The following is a 19,788-nucleotide window of genomic DNA, read 5'->3' as shown; positions in this document are numbered from 1 at the left end:
TATTGTACACCACTCTTGGGGATATGAGCAAGACTGGAAGCTGATGGCTTTCCCTCTTCTTCCATTTAATAGTAAATAATATTCATTAAATCTGCAGGTCACTGTTAACAGTCTATCTGGAATGCGTTAGATTTACATGGCTGGCTGGCTCTTACCCTGCCTTCCCCTGCTGCTTGTCCCTGTGCGTCTGCTTTACGGCATCCACCCAGCAGGACGGCGGTATGAAGCCCTGCAGCCCATCGCTCAGGAAATACACCGGGATTTCTCCGTCGTCACTGATGACATCTGAAGATGGTGGGATAGGTTCACACCTGCATGGCATCCCCAGTAGGCCCCCCCAAACGTCAGACCCACCCCACCCCCCTCACCTTCACTCACGGGGCACCCAGGAGGGTTCCAGTCCCGGAGTTGGTGCTCTACACAGAGCATGACAATTTCGTCCCAGGGCACCTCCCAGAAAGTGGGCTCCTTGTCCGGCCCCCCACCTCGGCCCACACAGTCCTGACGCAGCCTCTCCAAAAGGTTCTCCAACTGGGACATAAGGAGTGGCTGGCTGTGGCGGGACCATGGGATTTGAGATACGTACTGGAAGATGGAGGCAACCAGCTGGCTCCAAGGAGCTGGGTGGGGGGAGCGGTGGCAGCAGCAGAAATTTAAGGAAACAGACTAAGAAGCAGCCACTTAGCAAGAAGTCCGAATTCCGAATCTGAGGCATGGACATACCCCCCACGGCTGGCAGCGGCCAGTCGGGCAGCCGCAGGCTCAGGACTGCCCCCTGGAGCCACTCCAGGTGCTCAGCCGAGTTCCAGAGCAGATGTGGTAGGCAGTCACCACCCCCTGGCACCGAGAACTCTGCCACGGGCCAGGAGAGGCCAGCCAGACTCGGGGACGACACAAGGCCAGCCAAGAAAGCCAGGACAGTGTTGTAGAGGCCGATGACGGGTGCAGGGCCCTGGGAGGGCAGTCCCGCCATGTCACGGTCCCTCCGATCACGGTGAAGCCTACCAGCAAACTCGCGGCAGAGCCCGGCCTCCACAACCTGCACCAACGTCTGCGAGACGAGCCGGGCTGGTGCCGTGGAGCGGGCAGCGAGCCACCTGACGGCATGGCGGATCTGCGGGGAGACGGGGGTGATGGTCAATGGGATGGTTCAATCTTACCGAGGCCAGCGACAACATGCACACTCACCTGCTCGGATCCTTGGGGTTCGTTCGTGGTCTTGGGGATATGGACGAACATGTACTCTGAAATCAAACCTTCCTCAATGAGTGTCTGAAGCATCAGGTCTTACAGGGAAAGGAAACCGATGGTCAGACAGGAGGAACAAACCAACTGTATTAGCTCTGCATACGTAAACATAGCCTCAAGAGAAATGCTATAAGTAAAGTAAGCGAATCCCACGCGACACCTGTTGTCATAGACACGGTTAGTGTCACACCTTCCTCTAGCCGTTCATCGCTGGCCCTGTGCCCAGCCTGCCCTGGGACCACCACCACCAGAGGAAGGGCCTGTGGCCAGGCATTAGCCTGCTGGATCTGCCGGAGTTGCAGCAGGGCGGATAACAGGAAGATGTCCCCGTCTTCCTCATCAGCCCCGGGACTGACTGCCGAGGGCAGCAGCATCAGCAGGGCGCCCATGCCCATCAGCCCCTTCCGCTTCTCCAATGCCAACTGGCCTTCCTCGCTGAGGGGCCCGCGGGCCACCTGACCCACAGTGAGAAACATGGCCTCACTTCCTGCACTTGCACCCTTCGCAAACATCTGTGTTACCACAGGACCTGCTAATATCACATAGCCTAGCATAGTCTGGCACTATGTTAAGCTATGCTAGACTAACATTAATGACAGAACAATGACAGAACACAGGGGCATGAAGCCTGTCGATATTCATCGGCAAGTTCCCCCCTATCTGCCACACCTTCACACACACGTGCACTGTGTGCATGCGCTCCCCCACGCTCCGCAGGCCGCTGCTGATGCTCAAGGTTTGCATGTGTCCGTTGGGGACCATCTCCCTGTGTTCTTGCTTCTCCGAGTTACCGAATTTGGACTCCAGCCATTCTGTCAAAATCCTGCATCAGAGATGGCAGGGGGGCACAAATGTAAGCTCCAGGACCTCTAAACCCAACTAACACCCAATCCCTCCCCGAACGACACCCAGTTCCCCCACTTACTGGTTAGCAACACTGGCATCTCTTTCATGATCACTTGGCAACAAGAGGGCTGCCTTCCAGAAGATTGTGTCAGATGGGTTCGAGACGCTTGCTGCCACCAGACTGAGCAGGTCCAGTGGCCCCCACACAGATTCGCTGAAGTGGATGGAGATGTAGATGAGCACATGGAGAGTGATGGATGGCTAACAGCTACTCTACAGTAGCACCATACCTCAGGAGCTGCTGGTAGAACAAGTGGACCTTCATCTGATGCTCGGTTTCCCTTCGCATCTTCGCCAACCTGCAGAAGGCAGCAGCACTGGTTGTCGCGTTGAATACAGCCGTCTATGGGAGCGAATGCGTCAACAGAGCCGCCATCTTGGGACGGGGTAGAGCTCCTTTTAAATGAATGAACGTCTATCAGGGACAAGCTGGCATTCAGAAATAAAGAACCATAAATGGGCAAATTTGAGAAGCGATTTTTATTGTCTTGGTTCATTATAAATGTCAGACATGTATTTACGACCGAGCCACGAGTAAATCGACAGAGAAGCGGGTTTTCTTAACACAGCCTACTTTTATGTTCAAAATGTAATGCACATATAGGTATTTTTTCATTCTTCCATTCGAAATAAACATACACTACTCTCCTACTACATGCAGAACAATGCAAATACAAAACACAACAAAAAAGGCCAGCAATGTTAGCTGAAAGACCCTGGTAATCTCCATGATAAGCCCCATTGCGTTACCACTCATGCATTTATGCAGGCCGGCCCGTGGAATTGGCAATATAGGCAAATGCTAAGGGCGCCATTCATCCAGGGGGTGCCACAAACGGAGGAAGAAAAAAGTGTAACATTCCACTATTCTTAAAGCTAGTTGGTATTAATGCGTCTTAATATGAAAAGAACAAGCCCACATGAATTTACCTGCTTAGCAAAGCCTATTAAGTAATAATAATAATAATAATGATGATGATGATGATGATGATACGTAACTTTCCTATGAGCCGCCCCCCCTTGTAACCTCCCTCAATAACGAACACAAGTTGATCTCTGATCACGGGCATTTATTCACATATCTATCCGGTCGAGCATGCCGTGAGAACTAGATAAAATAAAGCACATACATCAAAAAATGAATCAGTAAAAACACAGGCATTTTCCTAAAAATAACCAAACACAAACCTAAATAGGCTACAGCTTGCTCACGCCATTAACTTATGACTGCAGCTCATACAATAACTCCAATATCCATGAATATTGACGTTATAACTTAAAACACTTTCTCAGCCGCATAACAAATGCTGCACTTATAACTGAGCAAAACGAAAATGTTACCAGCAAAACTGACCAGACCTAAACCCAAACGCAACATTAGTTCCGCTATAGTTTCCCTACACCTGGGGGGGGGGGGGGGGTGCCGGCGCTGATGCTCGCCTAGGGCGCCTCATCAGCTAGGACCGTTACTGCATTTAAGCATTTAGCAGACGCCTTTATCCAAAGCAACGGGCATTTGTATAGACTTGTAGAGAACTATAGTCAATGAACTGTACACAATACATTTTCCAGACAAGGAAAATACTTTATTATTTTTTTTACATTTACGGTAATATGAAAGATGAACATCCAGTTACCTCCTTTTTGGAAAAATAACTATAGACAGGGCAGGTCTATACACACAGGCATCTTGTATATATTTGTCAAGAACTATAGCCAATGAACTGCAATATATACTGGTGTCAGTACAGAAGCTGTGTCTTTCCTGTGACGTGGGGGTGGGAAGACAGAGGCTCTGTGTCTAGTATTTAGTATCCTTATAACAGTACTATTTTACACAGTTTCTTCCTCAAACTGCTGGTCTGTAGTTGGAGAGTATGTACTTTTGCCACATGGTCTTCTCTCAACTTGTGAAAGCAAGACAAGTGAAATTAAATTGAAGCGATGGTTGCCAATGCCATCTTGAGTTTCAGCAATGTGATCACAAAGATTAAATATATCCTGAAAACCTACATCTGCTTTCACAACCCTATTCAACAGAGACTGGATGTTGGAGGCTTGTCTGATGCACTGCTCAGCTGAGCCAATCGCCTTTAATTAATTTAATTAATTAAATTAAACTTAAGTTGCTTCAAAATATTGTTTTAGTTTTGTAATTGATGCAATTTAAGTTTTAACAATAGCAGTCAGTGGTCAGAGACTTTTGCACAGTGTCAGTAAAGTAGAACAAGTTTATCCACAATTTCTACAGATTCAAATGAAATAATAAATTGATCATAACTTACAACTTGGAAGCCATTCTTGAGAAGTTGTTCAACAAAAGATGAAATCTTCAACAGAATCTGGAGCTCTTGTCTCGCTGGAAGCAGAGGTAGAGTGACTTTACATGTGAAGGTCTCCTCTCCTTTGGCACCTTACAGGGTCCTCGTCACCCAGTTTAATTTGCGGTTTAGAAGCATTTTTTTTAAACATGTTGGGATTCAGTTGCAGCGCGCTGACTTTGTGTGTTTCGGGGCATATCTCAGGACGGCAGGATACCAAAATGGCGAAAAAAAAAAAAGTTTACGTCATCAAAATGGCGCCCGTGATTCTCTTTGGGTCCTAATGACCCAGTATTCAAATTTAATGGGATTAGGAGCGGAGCCTGCATTCAACTACCATGAAAAAAAACAACTAAATACTAATCAGATATGAAACCAAAGCGCTATGGCAATGCAGAAGGGATGGGGCTAAAGGTATGAAAGAATGATAGCTAGTAATAAACAGCTAAACTTGTAATAAAAAGCAGGCTCCGAAAAGACAGCCCACTGTGAATACGCTCAGAGTCCTAAGGACCTAGGATTCAACTTACCTAGTATTTCGCCGAGCTGGGCCTCTCCAAACGCTAGCACCGTGCAAAACCCTTGCAGCACCGTGGAAGACTCTCTCACTCCAGCGGGGGCGGGTCCGTAAAGAGATCGGCTGCCGCTTTCGCCGAGCTGGGCCTTTCCAAACGCTCTCACCGTGCAAAAGCAATGTAGCACGTCCTCTGGGCTCGACTGCTGCTTTCCCTGAGCTTCCCCAAACGCTGTGCCAAAAGCCTTGCAGCTTCTGAGCAGAAGCGTCCACTCCTGAACTGGGGGGAACAACGGGGGAGGGGGTTTCGGCGCTCATGCAGGAATATTTTGCGACTTTGCTTTTCATCTGGGATTTAGCTCTTTACATAGAAGGTAAACATTGTGCTCTGAAATATCCAGAATGTTGCAAAATAGCAGCGAAATGTTTTTGTTTTGAAATGGGCTGGGGTGTTTGTATCCATTTAGTTTCGTTCTTTGCATTCCCCGTACACGTGATAGCTTTATGGCAGTAATTACTCTGGGCGCCTGCCTGTCTGGGTGGTCGGCTTCTTTTATCTTTTGTCAGTGACCAAATGGTGAGCTAGCAAGAGGTACTAAAAATAGCTTTACAGCAGGGAAGGACCAGGCACAGTTACTGAGCAGAAAACGGTCAAACGGTGGCAAAAAGCAACCAAATATATAATGGCATGCCCTTTTTATTTTCTTTTAATAAATTGTTTTTTAGAAGTCAGCATATTTTATACAACAAATTATGCATTTTGCATGACAAATTGCAGTTCAGAGTGTTTTCGAGGCTTTGGAATAAACAATTACCCAAATGTCGGGAAAGCCCATTGAAATGAATGGGAAGCGAGAGGCATAAAGCACTTTGAGGGGCTTGCGCAGTTACTTGGAGCGTTATAAAAGCAAACCATTTGAATATGTTTGCTCTAAAGAGATCCAAATTCATAAAAAAGTACAAGTCATTACATTTAATTTTTTTTTACATTGATTTAACAATAAATATTGTAATTGCCGCTAAGTGTCGCACTTACTTTGACCGGCTTTCCACGGTCTATATCGACATCTAGTGGTCAAAAAAAAGCATTACATTACACATAAGGGATGACTTTTTGCAGTAAAGACGACATTTTTTGTATTCGCAAATTTTAAAAAAAAATATTAATAAAACTATTAAAATTGGGTCACGAGGACGCGCAGCAGAATCATAGGATGGTGAAATTTGAGGAGCCAAAGTTAACATACCATTCTGACCGCGTCCCCCACCTCCGCCCCCCGTAGCCCCGCCCTTCAGTGTCACTGTGAGGGACACCTTGAAATTCAAATGTGAAAGAAAGTAACTTTTAAAAATGATAAGAACTGAATTTATATTTCTAACTAGAGTGATAAATCGATAGTGCAGTTGTAAAACTTCTGCACGACTTCGCCACCACATCACATTTCCATCCATCCATCCATTTTCCAAACCGCTTATCCTATTGGGTCGCGGGGGGTCCGGATGCTAAGTTATGTTGCTGCTCATATACATTTGATTTATGTCTGTCTTTGCCATTTAAAGACCATGTTGTGACTCGGGCAACTTTAATATAAACTACTGGAGCTGAAATATTCTCAGTTTTACAATCCCTTGATTAATATGGAAGATCGTAATTTAATATAAACAGAATGGTAATAATGAAAGTTTGCTTTCTTGTCACAGTAATCTACCGCAACGCACCGCATACCATCGGAAGGCTACTGCGATTCTGAGCAACATTGGCAATATGATCCATTTTTTTCGCCGCTATTACCCTGAAATTTCTGACTGAAATCGCTACCCCGCTCTAACGCACACTAGGACTCACCCACTCTTCGCAGCGAGCCAGCCTTAACTGGAAACTGCCCCATGGCCGAGTGGTCTCATTCGCCCGACTCAACGTAAACAGCCTTCCGAAGTAAGGTGTATTCTGTTCTCCGAAGTAAGGCGTGGGTTCGAATCCAACTTCCGACAAAAGTTCTTCAATCACTACAGCAGCAACTGGTTAGCTCTAATTGCTTTCTTTTATTTTTGCGTTTCAGGCAAAACTACATAACACTTAAAGACACTTCCGGCATGTAAATGGAGAACGAAATTATAGTTATACCGAATCTCCTACACACAATACCAAGGTTACCAACTTTGCTCAGCTGACCGGAGTCAGACGTTCAATTCGCCATAACCCGGAACTTCATCAGAAGTAGTTAGAAAATGGATGGATGGATGGATGGATGGACGGACGGACAGATCAATAAAAGTACAGGACATCCATTTTACAAAGAACCGTCAACACTAAATGTGTGCACTGGTCATGCTCCTGGAAATTAAACTTCTTTTCTGAAAAGCAGCATGTTCATAAATTAGCTGCTGTTATACCTTGGGGAAACAAATGCAGATGAAACTGTAAAACAAACTGCAGTGGCAAAACAGTTCTGGCTGCCCGCCAGCCCTTCTGCCTGTGCTGCCCTGCCTGCCTACCCTCCTGCCCATGACATCCTGTCGGCGACATGCCACAAAGCAACCCTTCTTTGCCACAGGAAATGTCTGGTGCAATTTCTTTTTTAATTGTACATGTCAATTGCATAATACCTTAAACTAATTCTTTATTATTTCTATCATCATCATCATCATCATCATCCTGATAAGTATTTCATTAGTATTCCACGGTATTTTGATTTTTCAGGAATCATTGTGTGTACTGTATACTTTTAAATTAGTTTGCACTATATGTAGTGTCTCTGCACCTGTGCCTTACGTACTTGCTGCAGCTTGCACAACAACTTCTCTCAGGCATCAGTATAGTTTATCTAATGCAATATTTGTTGTTTGTTTATTAAGTGGTTTTAGGTATTTTGTGTGTTCCACTTAATTTAGTGTAATTAGTCCTAGTTGACTCAGGTTTAGTTTGATATTTCCTTCTGTTTGTTCCTCTGCATCATGCTACTGTCATAACATGTCAATGTCTTACCTAACTTTTGTGCATTATGTTTTGGAGAGAAAAAAATCATGACTTTTTTTTTTAGATTCATCCACTGATTCTATCACCTCTGACACATCCCCCCTCAATATTTGTTTGTTTGTTTGTTTATGTATTTGCTTGGGGGGTGGAATTAACAAACAGAAATAACTGAATGAATCAGGGTAGTGAAAAACATTTATAAACTTATAATTTTGGTATTGGTATGATCCTGTTCTGGTTAGTTAGCCGAGGGAGTAAATCATCAGGAGTTTCATCTCTCAAACTCCTACTACACTCACTCAGCATCACAGTATGGACTCCCCAATGCAACTGATCTGCACGTACTCTGGGAGGAAACCTGGTTCGGGAACAGCACCATGCAGGACAGACGAGCTCTACAGAGGGTTGTGCGATCAGCTGAGCGCACCATCTGCACCGAGCTCCCTGACCTGCACTCAATCTACAGCAGGCGGTGCTGGACCAAGGCCAAGAAGATCGTGAAGGACCTCAGCCATCCCAATAATGGACTGTTCATTTCATTAGAATCTGTAGAAATTGTGGATAAACTTGTTCTACTTTACTGACACTGTGCAAAAGTCTCTGACCACTGACTGCTATTGTTAAAACTTAAATTGCATCCATTACAAAACTAAAACAATATTTTGAAGCAACTTAAGTTTAATTTAATTAATTAAATTTTATTTTAATATAAATGTAAGTAATTAGTCAACATGTTTCAATAGCTATGATTATGTACATTACAAACCTAAAATAATATTTTGAAGCAGCTTAAGTTTAATTTAATTAATTAAATTTTATTTTAATATAAATGTAAGTAATTAGTTAACATGTTTCAATAGCTGTGATTATGTACTTTACTCAGTCTAGGAGCCATCAGGATATGCAAATGTTATTTATCCAAACCACTGTGAAACGAACAGTGTTGATGATGACTGGACTGTTTCTTTATTCAACTAAAAGTAATGAATCAAATCTAATCTTTATTTATGACTTTTTTTAATTTTATTTTATCCCCAGTGCTTCGAGCAGGCATTTCCTGCTCTGCCCCGTGTGCAAGAAGACACAGCCAAGCCTCTCAGTGCATCTGGCTAGGGTGTGCATGAAGAGGTCTTCGAAAGAGGCCATCCAGGAAGTGATGGAGAAGGAAAAGCAGAATTCCCTTGAACTTCTGCAGTGGGGCAGGGTCTTCAGCTACAGGCTGAACTTCAGCTACATTATGCCTGTCAAAGTGTGTCAGCTTAGCCATTTCAGAACCTCTGCTAAAATCATCCTAGTATTTGTAACGACCATCCAGTGCAGCCATGTATTTTTTGACTTGGCCACTAGCACACCTCATACAGTACAGCTAGTCAATCTGTCACTGACTTTTTAAACCAGTATAATTAATTATTTAATTGAGCTGTTGGTGAAATTTAACAAAATCATGGAACGGCTGAGGTGCCGCTGGGGAGAAGTTTGGGAACTGAAGCGGTGTTCATCTAGCCATCCAACTAGATATCAGTAACGCTTTAGAAAACAGAAGAAGTTATTACTAGTTTTTATTGTGTTACTCTTAATTTGCACATGTTCTAATGTTAAATTGTGTCATTTATTCTAAGTCAAAGTACACTTGCTACCCAGATAAACAGCTTTAAACATTTCTTTGGACTGCCTAAGACTTTCACACAGTACTGTATGTCTTAGAACATAAGAAATTTACAAATTAGAGGAGGCCTTTCGGCCCATCAAACTCATTTGGGAAGAACTTAACTAATAGCTCAGAGTTGTTAAAATCTTATCTAGCTCTGATTTAATCATCTCTCCCAATATAATATTGGGATAATTTATTCTCTTCAGAGGCCTCCATAGAATAGTGCATCCATCCCCTCACTTATGTTCAGACAGTCAGAATAACAACAGCATCATCAATTTCACAGCTAGATTTAAAAATTGCTTTAACATAGAGTGATTACAGAAAAAAAGGTAAACAAATATTAACAAGATTATTAAAACGTAATAGACATGTTCGTCATTCAGACATATTGCGCTTTTTTAAGAGCAGAAGGGATACATTAAATCACGATTATATTTTGTCCATAATATATATATATATATATATATATATATATATATATATATATATATATATATTTACATATATATATATATATATGGTGGTGCAGTGGTTAACACTGTTGCCTCACACCTCTGGGACCCAGGTTCGAGTCTCTGCCTGGATTACATGTGTGTGGAGTTTGCATGTTCTCCCCGTGTCCTCGTGGGGTTTCCTCCGGGTACTCCGGTGTACCCCCACAATCAAAAACATGCTGAGGCTAATTGGAGTTACTAAATTGCCCATAGGTGTGCATGTGAGAGTGAATGGTATGTGAGTGTGACCTGCGATGGGCTGGCCCCCCATCCTAGGTTGTTCCCTGCCTCGTGCCCATTGGGAACTGGGATAGGCTCAGGAACCCCCGCGACCCAGTAGGATAAGCAGTTTGGAAAATGGATGGATGGATGGATGGATATATATATATATTTATAATTTTACATCATTATAAATGAGAACTATAAGTGATTGCTAATTACTGTTAACTAATGTCCTGTAATCAGTGGAGGCACACGGACACTTTGGCCAGTTATCCTATTTCTTCAGCGCCAGCCCAACACCCAGCACCACAGACAGTGACCTGTGTTACTGTGACATCTGGTTCCTTCATTGGCTCTATTTATTTTTCTAGAAATAACTAATTGGCTCTTCCAGACTATATGAAGAGAATATTTTATTTTTATTTAGACTAAGAAACTACAGAAAATCAGCTCTGCATGTGATCTCCCCTTTACTGCTCAAGGAGGGCACACGCACATCAACAAATATCAATGCAACAATTACAGATGAACAATTTCTCACAGCTTCAGAAGAAGTCAGAGTTCTGTGTAATTCAGAAATTGTCTAAGACCTCTGCTAGAACATTTTCTGCACTTCAAAATAAATGACACCTGGGTCCATTAAAAGAAGGTGATGCTGCCTGAACCACCAGCCAAGGCTGGGAGGAAAGGGAGGAACACTAGTAAAATGAAGGAAGAAAAGCAGCCCACCCTATCTCATGGTCACGGATACAAAAGTCAGGGAGTGTTATGAAGAAGACACCACACTTAAGACCATGGTTTTATGCAGTGAATTACACCAGAGAGAACTTTTGCATTTTAACTGTGTTACGTAACATTCCTCAGCCTTCATTTTTTTCCACAGAATGCAGGACATAATTTACGGTGCCAAACAAAACAGCGGAACTGCATTGTAGCCAATTATTTGTTTCAGTAGTTTTAAGATAAATAGAACATAAAATGGTTGTTTTACTTAGGTAAAAATCCAGTTGAAACAGACTTTATTTTAAAAAAGTTACATTGGCTTTAAGTGATGGCACATGTCGCTTGTGTTAATACTGCTTTGATTTTGAGGATGAAGTCTGAAGTGTAGGTGACATGCAGAAGCATGCAATTTGACGTTTGGGGATTGTAGTTTTTAATGGGACAATTTGAATAAGGAATACTGGTGATATGCTTTTTAAGGGGACAGCACACGAAAATTATAATACAGAGTATTAAAAGAACCGCTCTTTAAAGGAACTGAATTATCTTAGTGTATTTTACATCACAAGCACTCTCGGTCCGTTGGGGAGTCCGTCCCACTGTACTTGGAGAATGCTGCCATGCATTAATCATAAATTTCATTCAGTTGTGCGACAGAAGTTCCCTTCTAATGTTTTCTTCAACATAACAAAGTCCCACGGTAACAAAAGCGCTGAGGCCAGGATCGTTAATTGCAATGTGGGGAATGCAGACCAGCTGGGGTGGGGGATCGTGCTCAGTCACGGTAAAAGGCAAACGGGTAAATTGTGAATACGCTCTTAATCTAACTACAGCTTCTTGAATTGTGGGAGGCGTGTGTAACATAACGTTGTTCCACATACCAATATCACTACGTATCGGTATCGCAAAACAAAGTTTTAAATGTTAAGATTCTGTCATTCTGAAAATCAGAGTATTTAAGACATTATGTTACATAGCGATTTGTGGAGATAAATGCCCTCGGACAGTAGCGTTCATTTCATATTAAGTCTCTTTAAGTCATTGTTTTATGTTATGCAGGATGAATGTGCGAATTTTAATTAATCATCCTTTAAGGGTTATATGCTTACGGTGTTGTATACTATTCTCGGTGAACAAGTTAACTTATAAAAGTCTGTTCCTCTAATTATAGAATAATATATAGAATAATTATACAAGAGCTATTATTATTTAATTGTGTGGGCCGTGTTGCTTGATTACATTTGACTCTTCGGCACGTGGGACGCTGCCGGTTTGAAAGACGCAGCTTCACTTGTTTTCTGCACCAAGATGACGAGGTACGTTGCTTTTCTGCTCCCATTTTATCGGATAATTTTTCTTATTTAGTATCTGTCAAATTTGCATGTATATTAAAATATGTTTGGTGAGTAAAGTCAGTATATTGCTTTTAAATAAAGTGATTTTGTTCCGGGGTACAATGTTAATTATATTTAAATTTTATGCGCAAAGTGTAGTTGATATTTCGCTTTTCCGCGTGCGCTTTACTGCGCTTAAGTAAATAATTGCGCTTGCTTGTGAGTAAATTAGTTCATTGCTTTTAAATAAAGTGAATATTGTTGCGGGCTACTGTGTTGGTTATATTTAAATTTTATGTGCAAGTCGGCTAGTTTCCTGTGCCGCAAAGTCTAGATGATATTTCACTTTTGCACGTGCGCTTTCCCGCGCTTTCATGTTGCATTCGGAAGAGGATGCGGGTGGTTGCGCTCGGTGCTGCCTACAGCAATGATATTCCAGCAGACCAGGAGAGGGCAGATGTATTGCAACAAACACAGATAAAAGTAGTGAAGCAAGACCTGAAAAGTTTGTTTGGTGACTAAAATCAGTATATTGCCATTTAGTAAAATTTAAAATTGTTCCAGGCTTCTTTCTTGATTATATGTAAATTGTATGTGAAAGTTAACTAGTTTCCTATGCTATAATGCAGTTGTTCATTGCGAAGGTGTCAGTGCAGAACTGAATTCCATGTGCCAGGAGTGACTGACAGCTCTATTGTATTGCTTGTGTGTTTTTCCTCATTCAGAAACAAACGAATTGCAAAAGCTGTCAGCTGGAGCAACGATCGATACTGGGCAACTTGGGACAAGTGGATGGAAGTGATTGACTGGGAAGATGAGGAAGAGCTGTGCTCCCCAGCAGAATCACCCTCTGACCAGGCTGACCGTTCCATCGTGTCACACACCCGAAAGCCAATTGCCAAGGCAGTTAGCTGGACGGATGATGTGTATTGGGCAGCCTGGGACAAGTGGGATGAGATCATCTGCTGGGGTGAAGAAGGAGAGTGCTCCCCAGCAACTCCACCCATCAACCAGCCTGGGAGGGATAAGGGGTTAGACATGCATGGGTTAGAGGTTTTTCTGTTAAATGAAAGGACAGTCTCCATAAAGCCTGCAGATGACCACCAAGACAGGCTGAAAATAGGAGCCGTAGTGGTCGACCTCTGCCAGTTTGAGCTAGATGGTGTAAATGATAAATTTGAAATTGTCGAAATACAAATTGGAGAGGTCAAATTGGAGGAGACTGCAGAGAGGGGTTTTAATTCAGAATTTGAATTGGAAATTATGGATGTGGAGATAGAGGTTGTAGACAGTGAATTCCAGCTGAATGCTCTTAATTGGGAAATTGCTGGAACTAAAGTGGACAAATTATTAGTGGAACACCTGAACATAAATAATCTAGAAGCAGGCAGTGTGAAGGTGTCCACATCAAATGGGAATGTGGTATATGTCAATGGTATGTGAGTGTGTTTGGTAATGATGGGTGTGAATGGTGTGTGTAAGTGGTGTGTGTATGAGAATGGTGATTGAATGGTGTGTGTGAGTGACAGGTGTGTGAATGGTGTGTGTGAGGTAATGGCATGTGTGAGTGAGTGTGAGTGGTAATGGCGTGTGTGAGTGAATGGTGTGTGTGAGTATATGGTGTATGTGAATGGTCTATGTGTGTGTGAATGGGGAGTGAATGGTGTGTGAGTGACTGGTGTGTGTCTGGTGTTTATGAATGGTGTGTGTGTGAGTGAATGCTGTGTGAGTGACTGGTGTGTGAATGGTGTTTATGAATGGTGTGTGAATGAATGGTGAGTTTTTGTGTGTGTGTTTGTGTGTGTGTGTGTGTGTGTGAATGATCTGTGTGTGTGAGCCTGCCCTGTGATGGGTTGGTGTCCCATCCTGGGTTGTTCCCTGCCTCGTGCCTGTAGCCTCTGGGATCCATCTGACCGCCTGTTCCAAAAGGCAAATTGATCCCCACATCCCTGAACAGGAGAAGCGGTTTTAGAAAATGGATAAATGTTCCCAGAGGTGTGAGGCAACAGTGCTAACCACTGTACCATGCATATGTATAGGATATGTAGAAGAATACCTGTTGCAGTTATCTGATGTGTGTGTTTTTCACTCTCCCTGCCGGCCCCTGGAGGTTTGGGCTTCCCCTTTGAGTCTGGTGCCTCCCAAGGTTTCTTCCTTCTAGGGAGTTTTTCCTTGCCACTGTCGCCTATGGCTTACTCACTGGGGGCTTTGGGTGGGGGTGCTCTAAAGCGCTTTGAGACAATGTAATGTTGTGATATCGTGCTATACTTTGTTGTGTAATTTTCTATTTACTCATGCAAATAAATAATTGTTTGATAACAAAAAGCACTTGTTTCATTCTTTTTACTGCGAGCATATCAGTCACTTCCCTTGTGCTCCTGCATTCAAAAATGAAAGTTTGTCCTGCCCTGCACTTAATTGCCATGGATTCTACGGGAATGCAGACCTCTACTTTGGTGGAATCCTGCTGTTGTTGTAGATGGTCTGCTCAAACGCTTTCACATTGTGTACAAGCAGATTTGTTTCTGTATCTCTGTAGAGAAGCATTCTTCTACCTGGCAAATCCACAAATATAATAGCAATCCACCAAGGTGCAAGTGCACCTAGCTCTTAAAGAAAATGTTAGAAAAAATTAGTTTATAGCATGTTTAAACCATAAACACAGCAGTGACTGAGTACATCCCTTGTGGACCAGGCGCCTGGCTTTGACTATTTTTCTGCCATTAAACTAGCAAAGGTGGCTTGGCCATGACGTAAAATAACTTGTGCCTTTAAATTGTTAAAAAAAAGTCCTGTGTGTTGTAAAGTGAGGTATGAAACAGATACCAGGTCGTTTCAGTAACGGTCAGCGTACGTTTTCTTCATGTGATTTTGTGGTTTCAAATGTTTCATTGGAATCAATAGTATTTGCCAATTCCAGTTGCCAGGTAACTTCAATAATTTGAATAGAATACATGATAACATTTTAAACTAGATTACAGTTAATTGTTATTTTTCTGTTTAAAAAAGACAATTGCTGTAATTTGTTACTCCCCTTGGGGAAATTCTATTTTCACCTACCCCATTTTGCCCTACTTGACACATGGGCACAGACGAAGGTGACAGCAAGCCTGGCAGCAAAGGGCAGCCACCTGTAGGGACACCCATGGAGCTGGGGGTTTTACAGTGATTAACAGCAATTTTGCAATACTTTTCTGGCAGTTTTTTTTGCTAGGAATTTACAGTCAATTCTACACTGAAACAGACGTCATTCCTAAGCGCAGCATGGACTGCTTCTGGACACAGTATCAAATGCGACTTCCAGAGTCACTTGAGTAAGCTGGAGATGCTACATCCCCGGGTAAGATTACCTGCAGTAGGCAGCCTACCAAAAGAGGGCCTTTCCTGTTCCCTTGGTGAATTAGAAAACCAGTGGAGAGAGCTCTCCTGTTGCAGTTTCACAGAGATGAACAACATGGAGAACTTTGGATTGAGGTTTTGCAGTATGAGGGTGCTGAAGGAAAAAGGAGTTTTAAAGACATTGGTCTGCCTGTACTGCAGATTTTGTCTCTGCCCATTTCAGATGTTCATGTAAAGCGTGAATTTACTAATGTGACATTCCTTAAATATAACCACCGAAACAGAACGGTTGTAAATTTGCTGTCCAGATTGGTAGATGTACAACTTGGACTGCAAAGAGATGGACTGACACAGAGGCGGAGCTATGGATAGGCCTGGGTGGGATTGACAGCTGGGCCCACCCATTCAGATTAATGAAATTACATTTTTTATATATAAATTACCGGCTTCTAACTGTTCCTATACATCACTGTTGTTACTGTGGCAAGTACAATAGAATGTGTGAGCTCCCTCTAGTGGTGCTCTAGGTAGAACACCACAGTCGTAGGTGTATTATTGTTGCAGTCACCATGTTGTAAATATATAAGCCAATTTAAGAAAATTTGGGGTAATGAGTTTCACTCAGAAGTCCATCCATCAGCCACTTTACCATATTTAAAGGCTGCAGGAGGATGCTCACATGGAAAAAAAAGACTAATTCATTTCTTTATCCAAAACTATTTCTTTCCTCATTCATTAAAACGAAAAGAGCTTTAACTTGTGCGTGCATTGCTTCATTTTAAGCAGCATTATGGAGTATCATTGAAGATAGAAAAGTTTATGAAGGGTCTGATTTTCGACATCTTTTACTCCTGGTTTGGGCTATAAAATTGGAAGGAGTTGCCAAACATGACCGTGCAGGGTCTGCGCTGTTCTCATCTGTGAACAGTGTGTGGGTTTGTGGGTCAGGCATAAATTTGGGGGGAGGGGCTCCCTCCAGCAGTAAAATAGGGAGATATCCCCCAAAATAATATAATTCTTCATATTCAAAAAAGTACAGATAAAATTAATCTATCTCACCAGTTAATGTAAAGTTTTTTCACCCCAAGCACACCTACCCTTCCCGAAAATGGTTTAGTCTGAAGTCCTGCTCTGGGGTACGTTTCCTATACCACGATGCACTTTGCAAAAGACAAATATATATCAGGAAAATATATAGCAGGAGATGAAAGAAAAAAGATACATTCTGCGGGCCATGGCTGCTGCCGCCTGGCAGAGGGTATGAGGAGGAAGTGCAGGGACGATGTCAGCATCACCAAAAGGATGGTTGCAGCACTCTGGAGGGAGCAGGTGAGGTGGGCTGGGGGGAGCACCAGTCTGCATTCTCTCACTCCTGGGGAGGACCGAGTATTGGCCATCCTAGATCTCAGAAGCACTTGAGGGAGTCCCGGGGTGCATAAATCTCTGTAGTCTACCCACCTCCCAGACATCTGTGCTTTCTACTCCCCAGCCACTTCCTCTTGGCCCACCAACATTTGTCCCCCTGTAGTGTGATCACCAGGGTTCCTCAATGTGTGGCACCTCCACACCTGGCTCCTCTACATCAGCCATCCCTCCTATAGGCCCCTCTACATCAGGGCGACACTGTCCCCTGAGTCCCCAGAATACCTTTCAGTCTGGTAGATCACCAAACCCCAACCATCCTGCTTCCTTGTCACCACACGCCCCTCCTTCCCCCCACGCACTCAAGCCCACTGGTGCAGAAACATTCGCTGCCAATGTAGTGAAGAGCTCCTCAGGTCTGAAGGTGGAAAAAATATCTGTTCTGAGGGGCATCCGGGAGGAACCGGCAGCCCTGATGGAGCAGTATGAAAGACACCATAAAGAGGTGATCGCCTACCGGAGAGAGACACTGGCCTTACTGGCCCAAAGGGTCAGGAGGCCCAGTGTGACAATATACTGTATCTCCCCACCTCTTAATGTCAAGGGCGCCTCCAAGGGGCGGCCACATCCCTCCTTGGAAACCTCTGGCCACCCCTGTGGCAGCCCCCAAATATGGCTGTAGAGAGATTGTTTTATAGCAAAAGCTGTGGTGCACTCAGGGACCATTAACTGTGTAGCACCTGGGGCCTGCATCATGAAACTGAAAGTCTGAGTTAGAACAAAAGTTTTAGCCTAATAAAGTCAAACAAATGCAATGCGCGATCATAAAAATCATGCCTGTAAGAAGGCTCCTGCAGTTTTAAGGGCGCACCGGTGCATGCAAAGGACTGTGGGTGCACTGTGGGGACACCGAGGCACGCGCTGACAGCGTGTTAGAACTTAAAGTTTTTCCTGGTCAGCAATATATGGAAGTCCTTACATTATATGTATGTATTAAGTTATATAATTGTGCTATGTAATTACCGAATGACGCTAAACTCATTTAGTTTGGCTTTAATTATGCTGATGTTTAATGCCGGTGTTGTGCTGCAAACTGCCCCTCTGCCACGGATTGTAATCTTTCATTTTAAAGGAAGTGTAACTTCATTTATCTTGCTTTAAGCAAACTGAAAACTCACATTACTTGTTTATAATGATATTTTACAGACAAACCTGAAGTTAAGATTAACTACCTCCTGTAAAACGTCGCAAATGTGACATGATTTAAAGGCGACAGTAATGCTTCGCTTTTCGACGACAGACGCCTTCAGTCGCAAGAAGTGTTTCATTTTCTTGAATAATATTTTTGATACTTTGTTGAATTAATTCTGCCTCGATATTTTTGATATTCTGTCTTCTTTTCATACTTATAATGCGGCGAATAGCTTCATACTCGGCACATCACACCTGGAAATAAAATAACATCGAACTAAGCAACAGAAGTAATCAGAACATAAGAACATAAGAACTATACAAACGAGAGGAGGCCATTCGGCCCATCAAGCTCGCTTGGGGAGAACTAAACTAATAGCTCAGAGTCGTTAAAATCTTATCTAGCTCCGATTTAAAGGAACCCAAGGATTCAGCTTGCACTACATTATCAGGAAGGCTATTCCATACTCTGACTACACGCTGCGTAAAGAAGTGCTTCCTTAAATCCAGCTTGAAATGTTCTCCCGCTAATTTCCACCTATGGCCACGAGTTCGTGTATTTAAACTAATGCTGAAGTAACTATTTGGTTGAACAGCATCCAAACCTGTTAGAATCTTATATACCTAGATCATGTCCCCCCTCAATCTCCTTTGCTTGAGACTGAACAGATTTAGCTCAAGTAACCGTTCCTCGTATGACATTCCTCTAAGACCAGGAATCATTTTTGTAGCCCTACGCTGCACCTTTTCTAAGGCCACAATGTCCTTTTTAAGATATGGTGACCAAACCTGCACACAATATTCTAGGTGAGGTCTCACCAAGGAATTGTATAATCTTAGCATTACCTCCCTTGACTTAAACTCCACACACCTGGAGATATACCCCAACATCCTATTGGCCTTTTTTATTGCTTCCCCACACTGGCGAGAATGGGACATGGAAGCATCAACATACACACCAAGGTCTTTCTCATGATCAGCTACCTTTATTTCAGTGACACCCATGAAATACCTGTACTTTATATTTCTGCTCCCTAGATGGAGTACCTTACATTTATCGACGTTAAATTTCATCTGCCAGGTATCGGCCCAGTCACTAATTAAATCAAGATCCCGCTGTAGCTGCTGAGCCACTAATTCAGTATCTGCTACACCACCCACCTTGGTGTCATCTGCAAATTTCACCAGTTTACTGTATATATTGGTATCCATATCATTTATGTAAATTAGGAACAATAGTGGTCCTAAAATCAAACCCTGCGGTACCCCACTATGAACGCAAGCCCACTGTGACATTGTGCCTCTTATAACTACTCGCTGTTTCCTATCTGTTAACCAGTTATCAATCCAGGTGGCTACGGTACCTAAAATACCTGTCACTTTGAGTTTAAGTAGGAGCCTCTTGTGGGGGACAACATCAAAAGCCTTTTGGAAATCTAAGTAGATGACAAGTAGTCAGCACCCTGCACTTCTTAGTATTTAGAAGTTATGTTTTTCATTGGG

At 43.0% G+C, this 19,788-nt stretch overlaps 2 protein-coding genes across 2 annotated transcripts in view; one reads left to right on the top strand and one right to left on the bottom strand.

Moving 5' to 3' along the window:
• The window catches only part of LOC125723785 (germinal-center associated nuclear protein-like), a 63,602-nt gene that overhangs the window by 655 nt on the left and 43,159 nt on the right, over window positions 1-19,788 (bottom strand). Inside the window, exons 18-25 of the mRNA XM_049000530.1 lie at window positions 2,385-2,453; window positions 2,174-2,308; window positions 1,918-2,071; window positions 1,439-1,703; window positions 1,189-1,286; window positions 724-1,114; window positions 369-620; window positions 156-285 (exon numbers count right to left, since the gene is read on the bottom strand). Coding sequence (XP_048856487.1) covers window positions 156-285; window positions 369-620; window positions 724-1,114; window positions 1,189-1,286; window positions 1,439-1,703; window positions 1,918-2,071; window positions 2,174-2,308; window positions 2,385-2,453 — 1,494 coding nt within the window. The remainder of the gene's footprint in view (window positions 1-155; window positions 286-368; window positions 621-723; window positions 1,115-1,188; window positions 1,287-1,438; window positions 1,704-1,917; window positions 2,072-2,173; window positions 2,309-2,384; window positions 2,454-19,788) is intronic.
• LOC125723810 (uncharacterized) lies at window positions 12,078-14,662 on the top strand. The gene is made up of 2 exons (XM_049000608.1): window positions 12,078-12,375; window positions 13,119-14,662. The coding sequence occupies exons 1-2, from the start codon at window positions 12,368-12,370 to the stop codon at window positions 13,834-13,836; spliced, it is 726 nt and encodes a 241-aa protein (XP_048856565.1). The 5' UTR covers window positions 12,078-12,367; the 3' UTR covers window positions 13,837-14,662.

Source organism: Brienomyrus brachyistius, unplaced genomic scaffold, assembly GCF_023856365.1.
Source record: "Brienomyrus brachyistius isolate T26 unplaced genomic scaffold, BBRACH_0.4 scaffold51, whole genome shotgun sequence".
Classification (NCBI taxonomy): domain Eukaryota; kingdom Metazoa; phylum Chordata; class Actinopteri; order Osteoglossiformes; family Mormyridae; genus Brienomyrus; species Brienomyrus brachyistius.
This window is presented reverse-complemented; position numbering and strand designations above follow the sequence as displayed.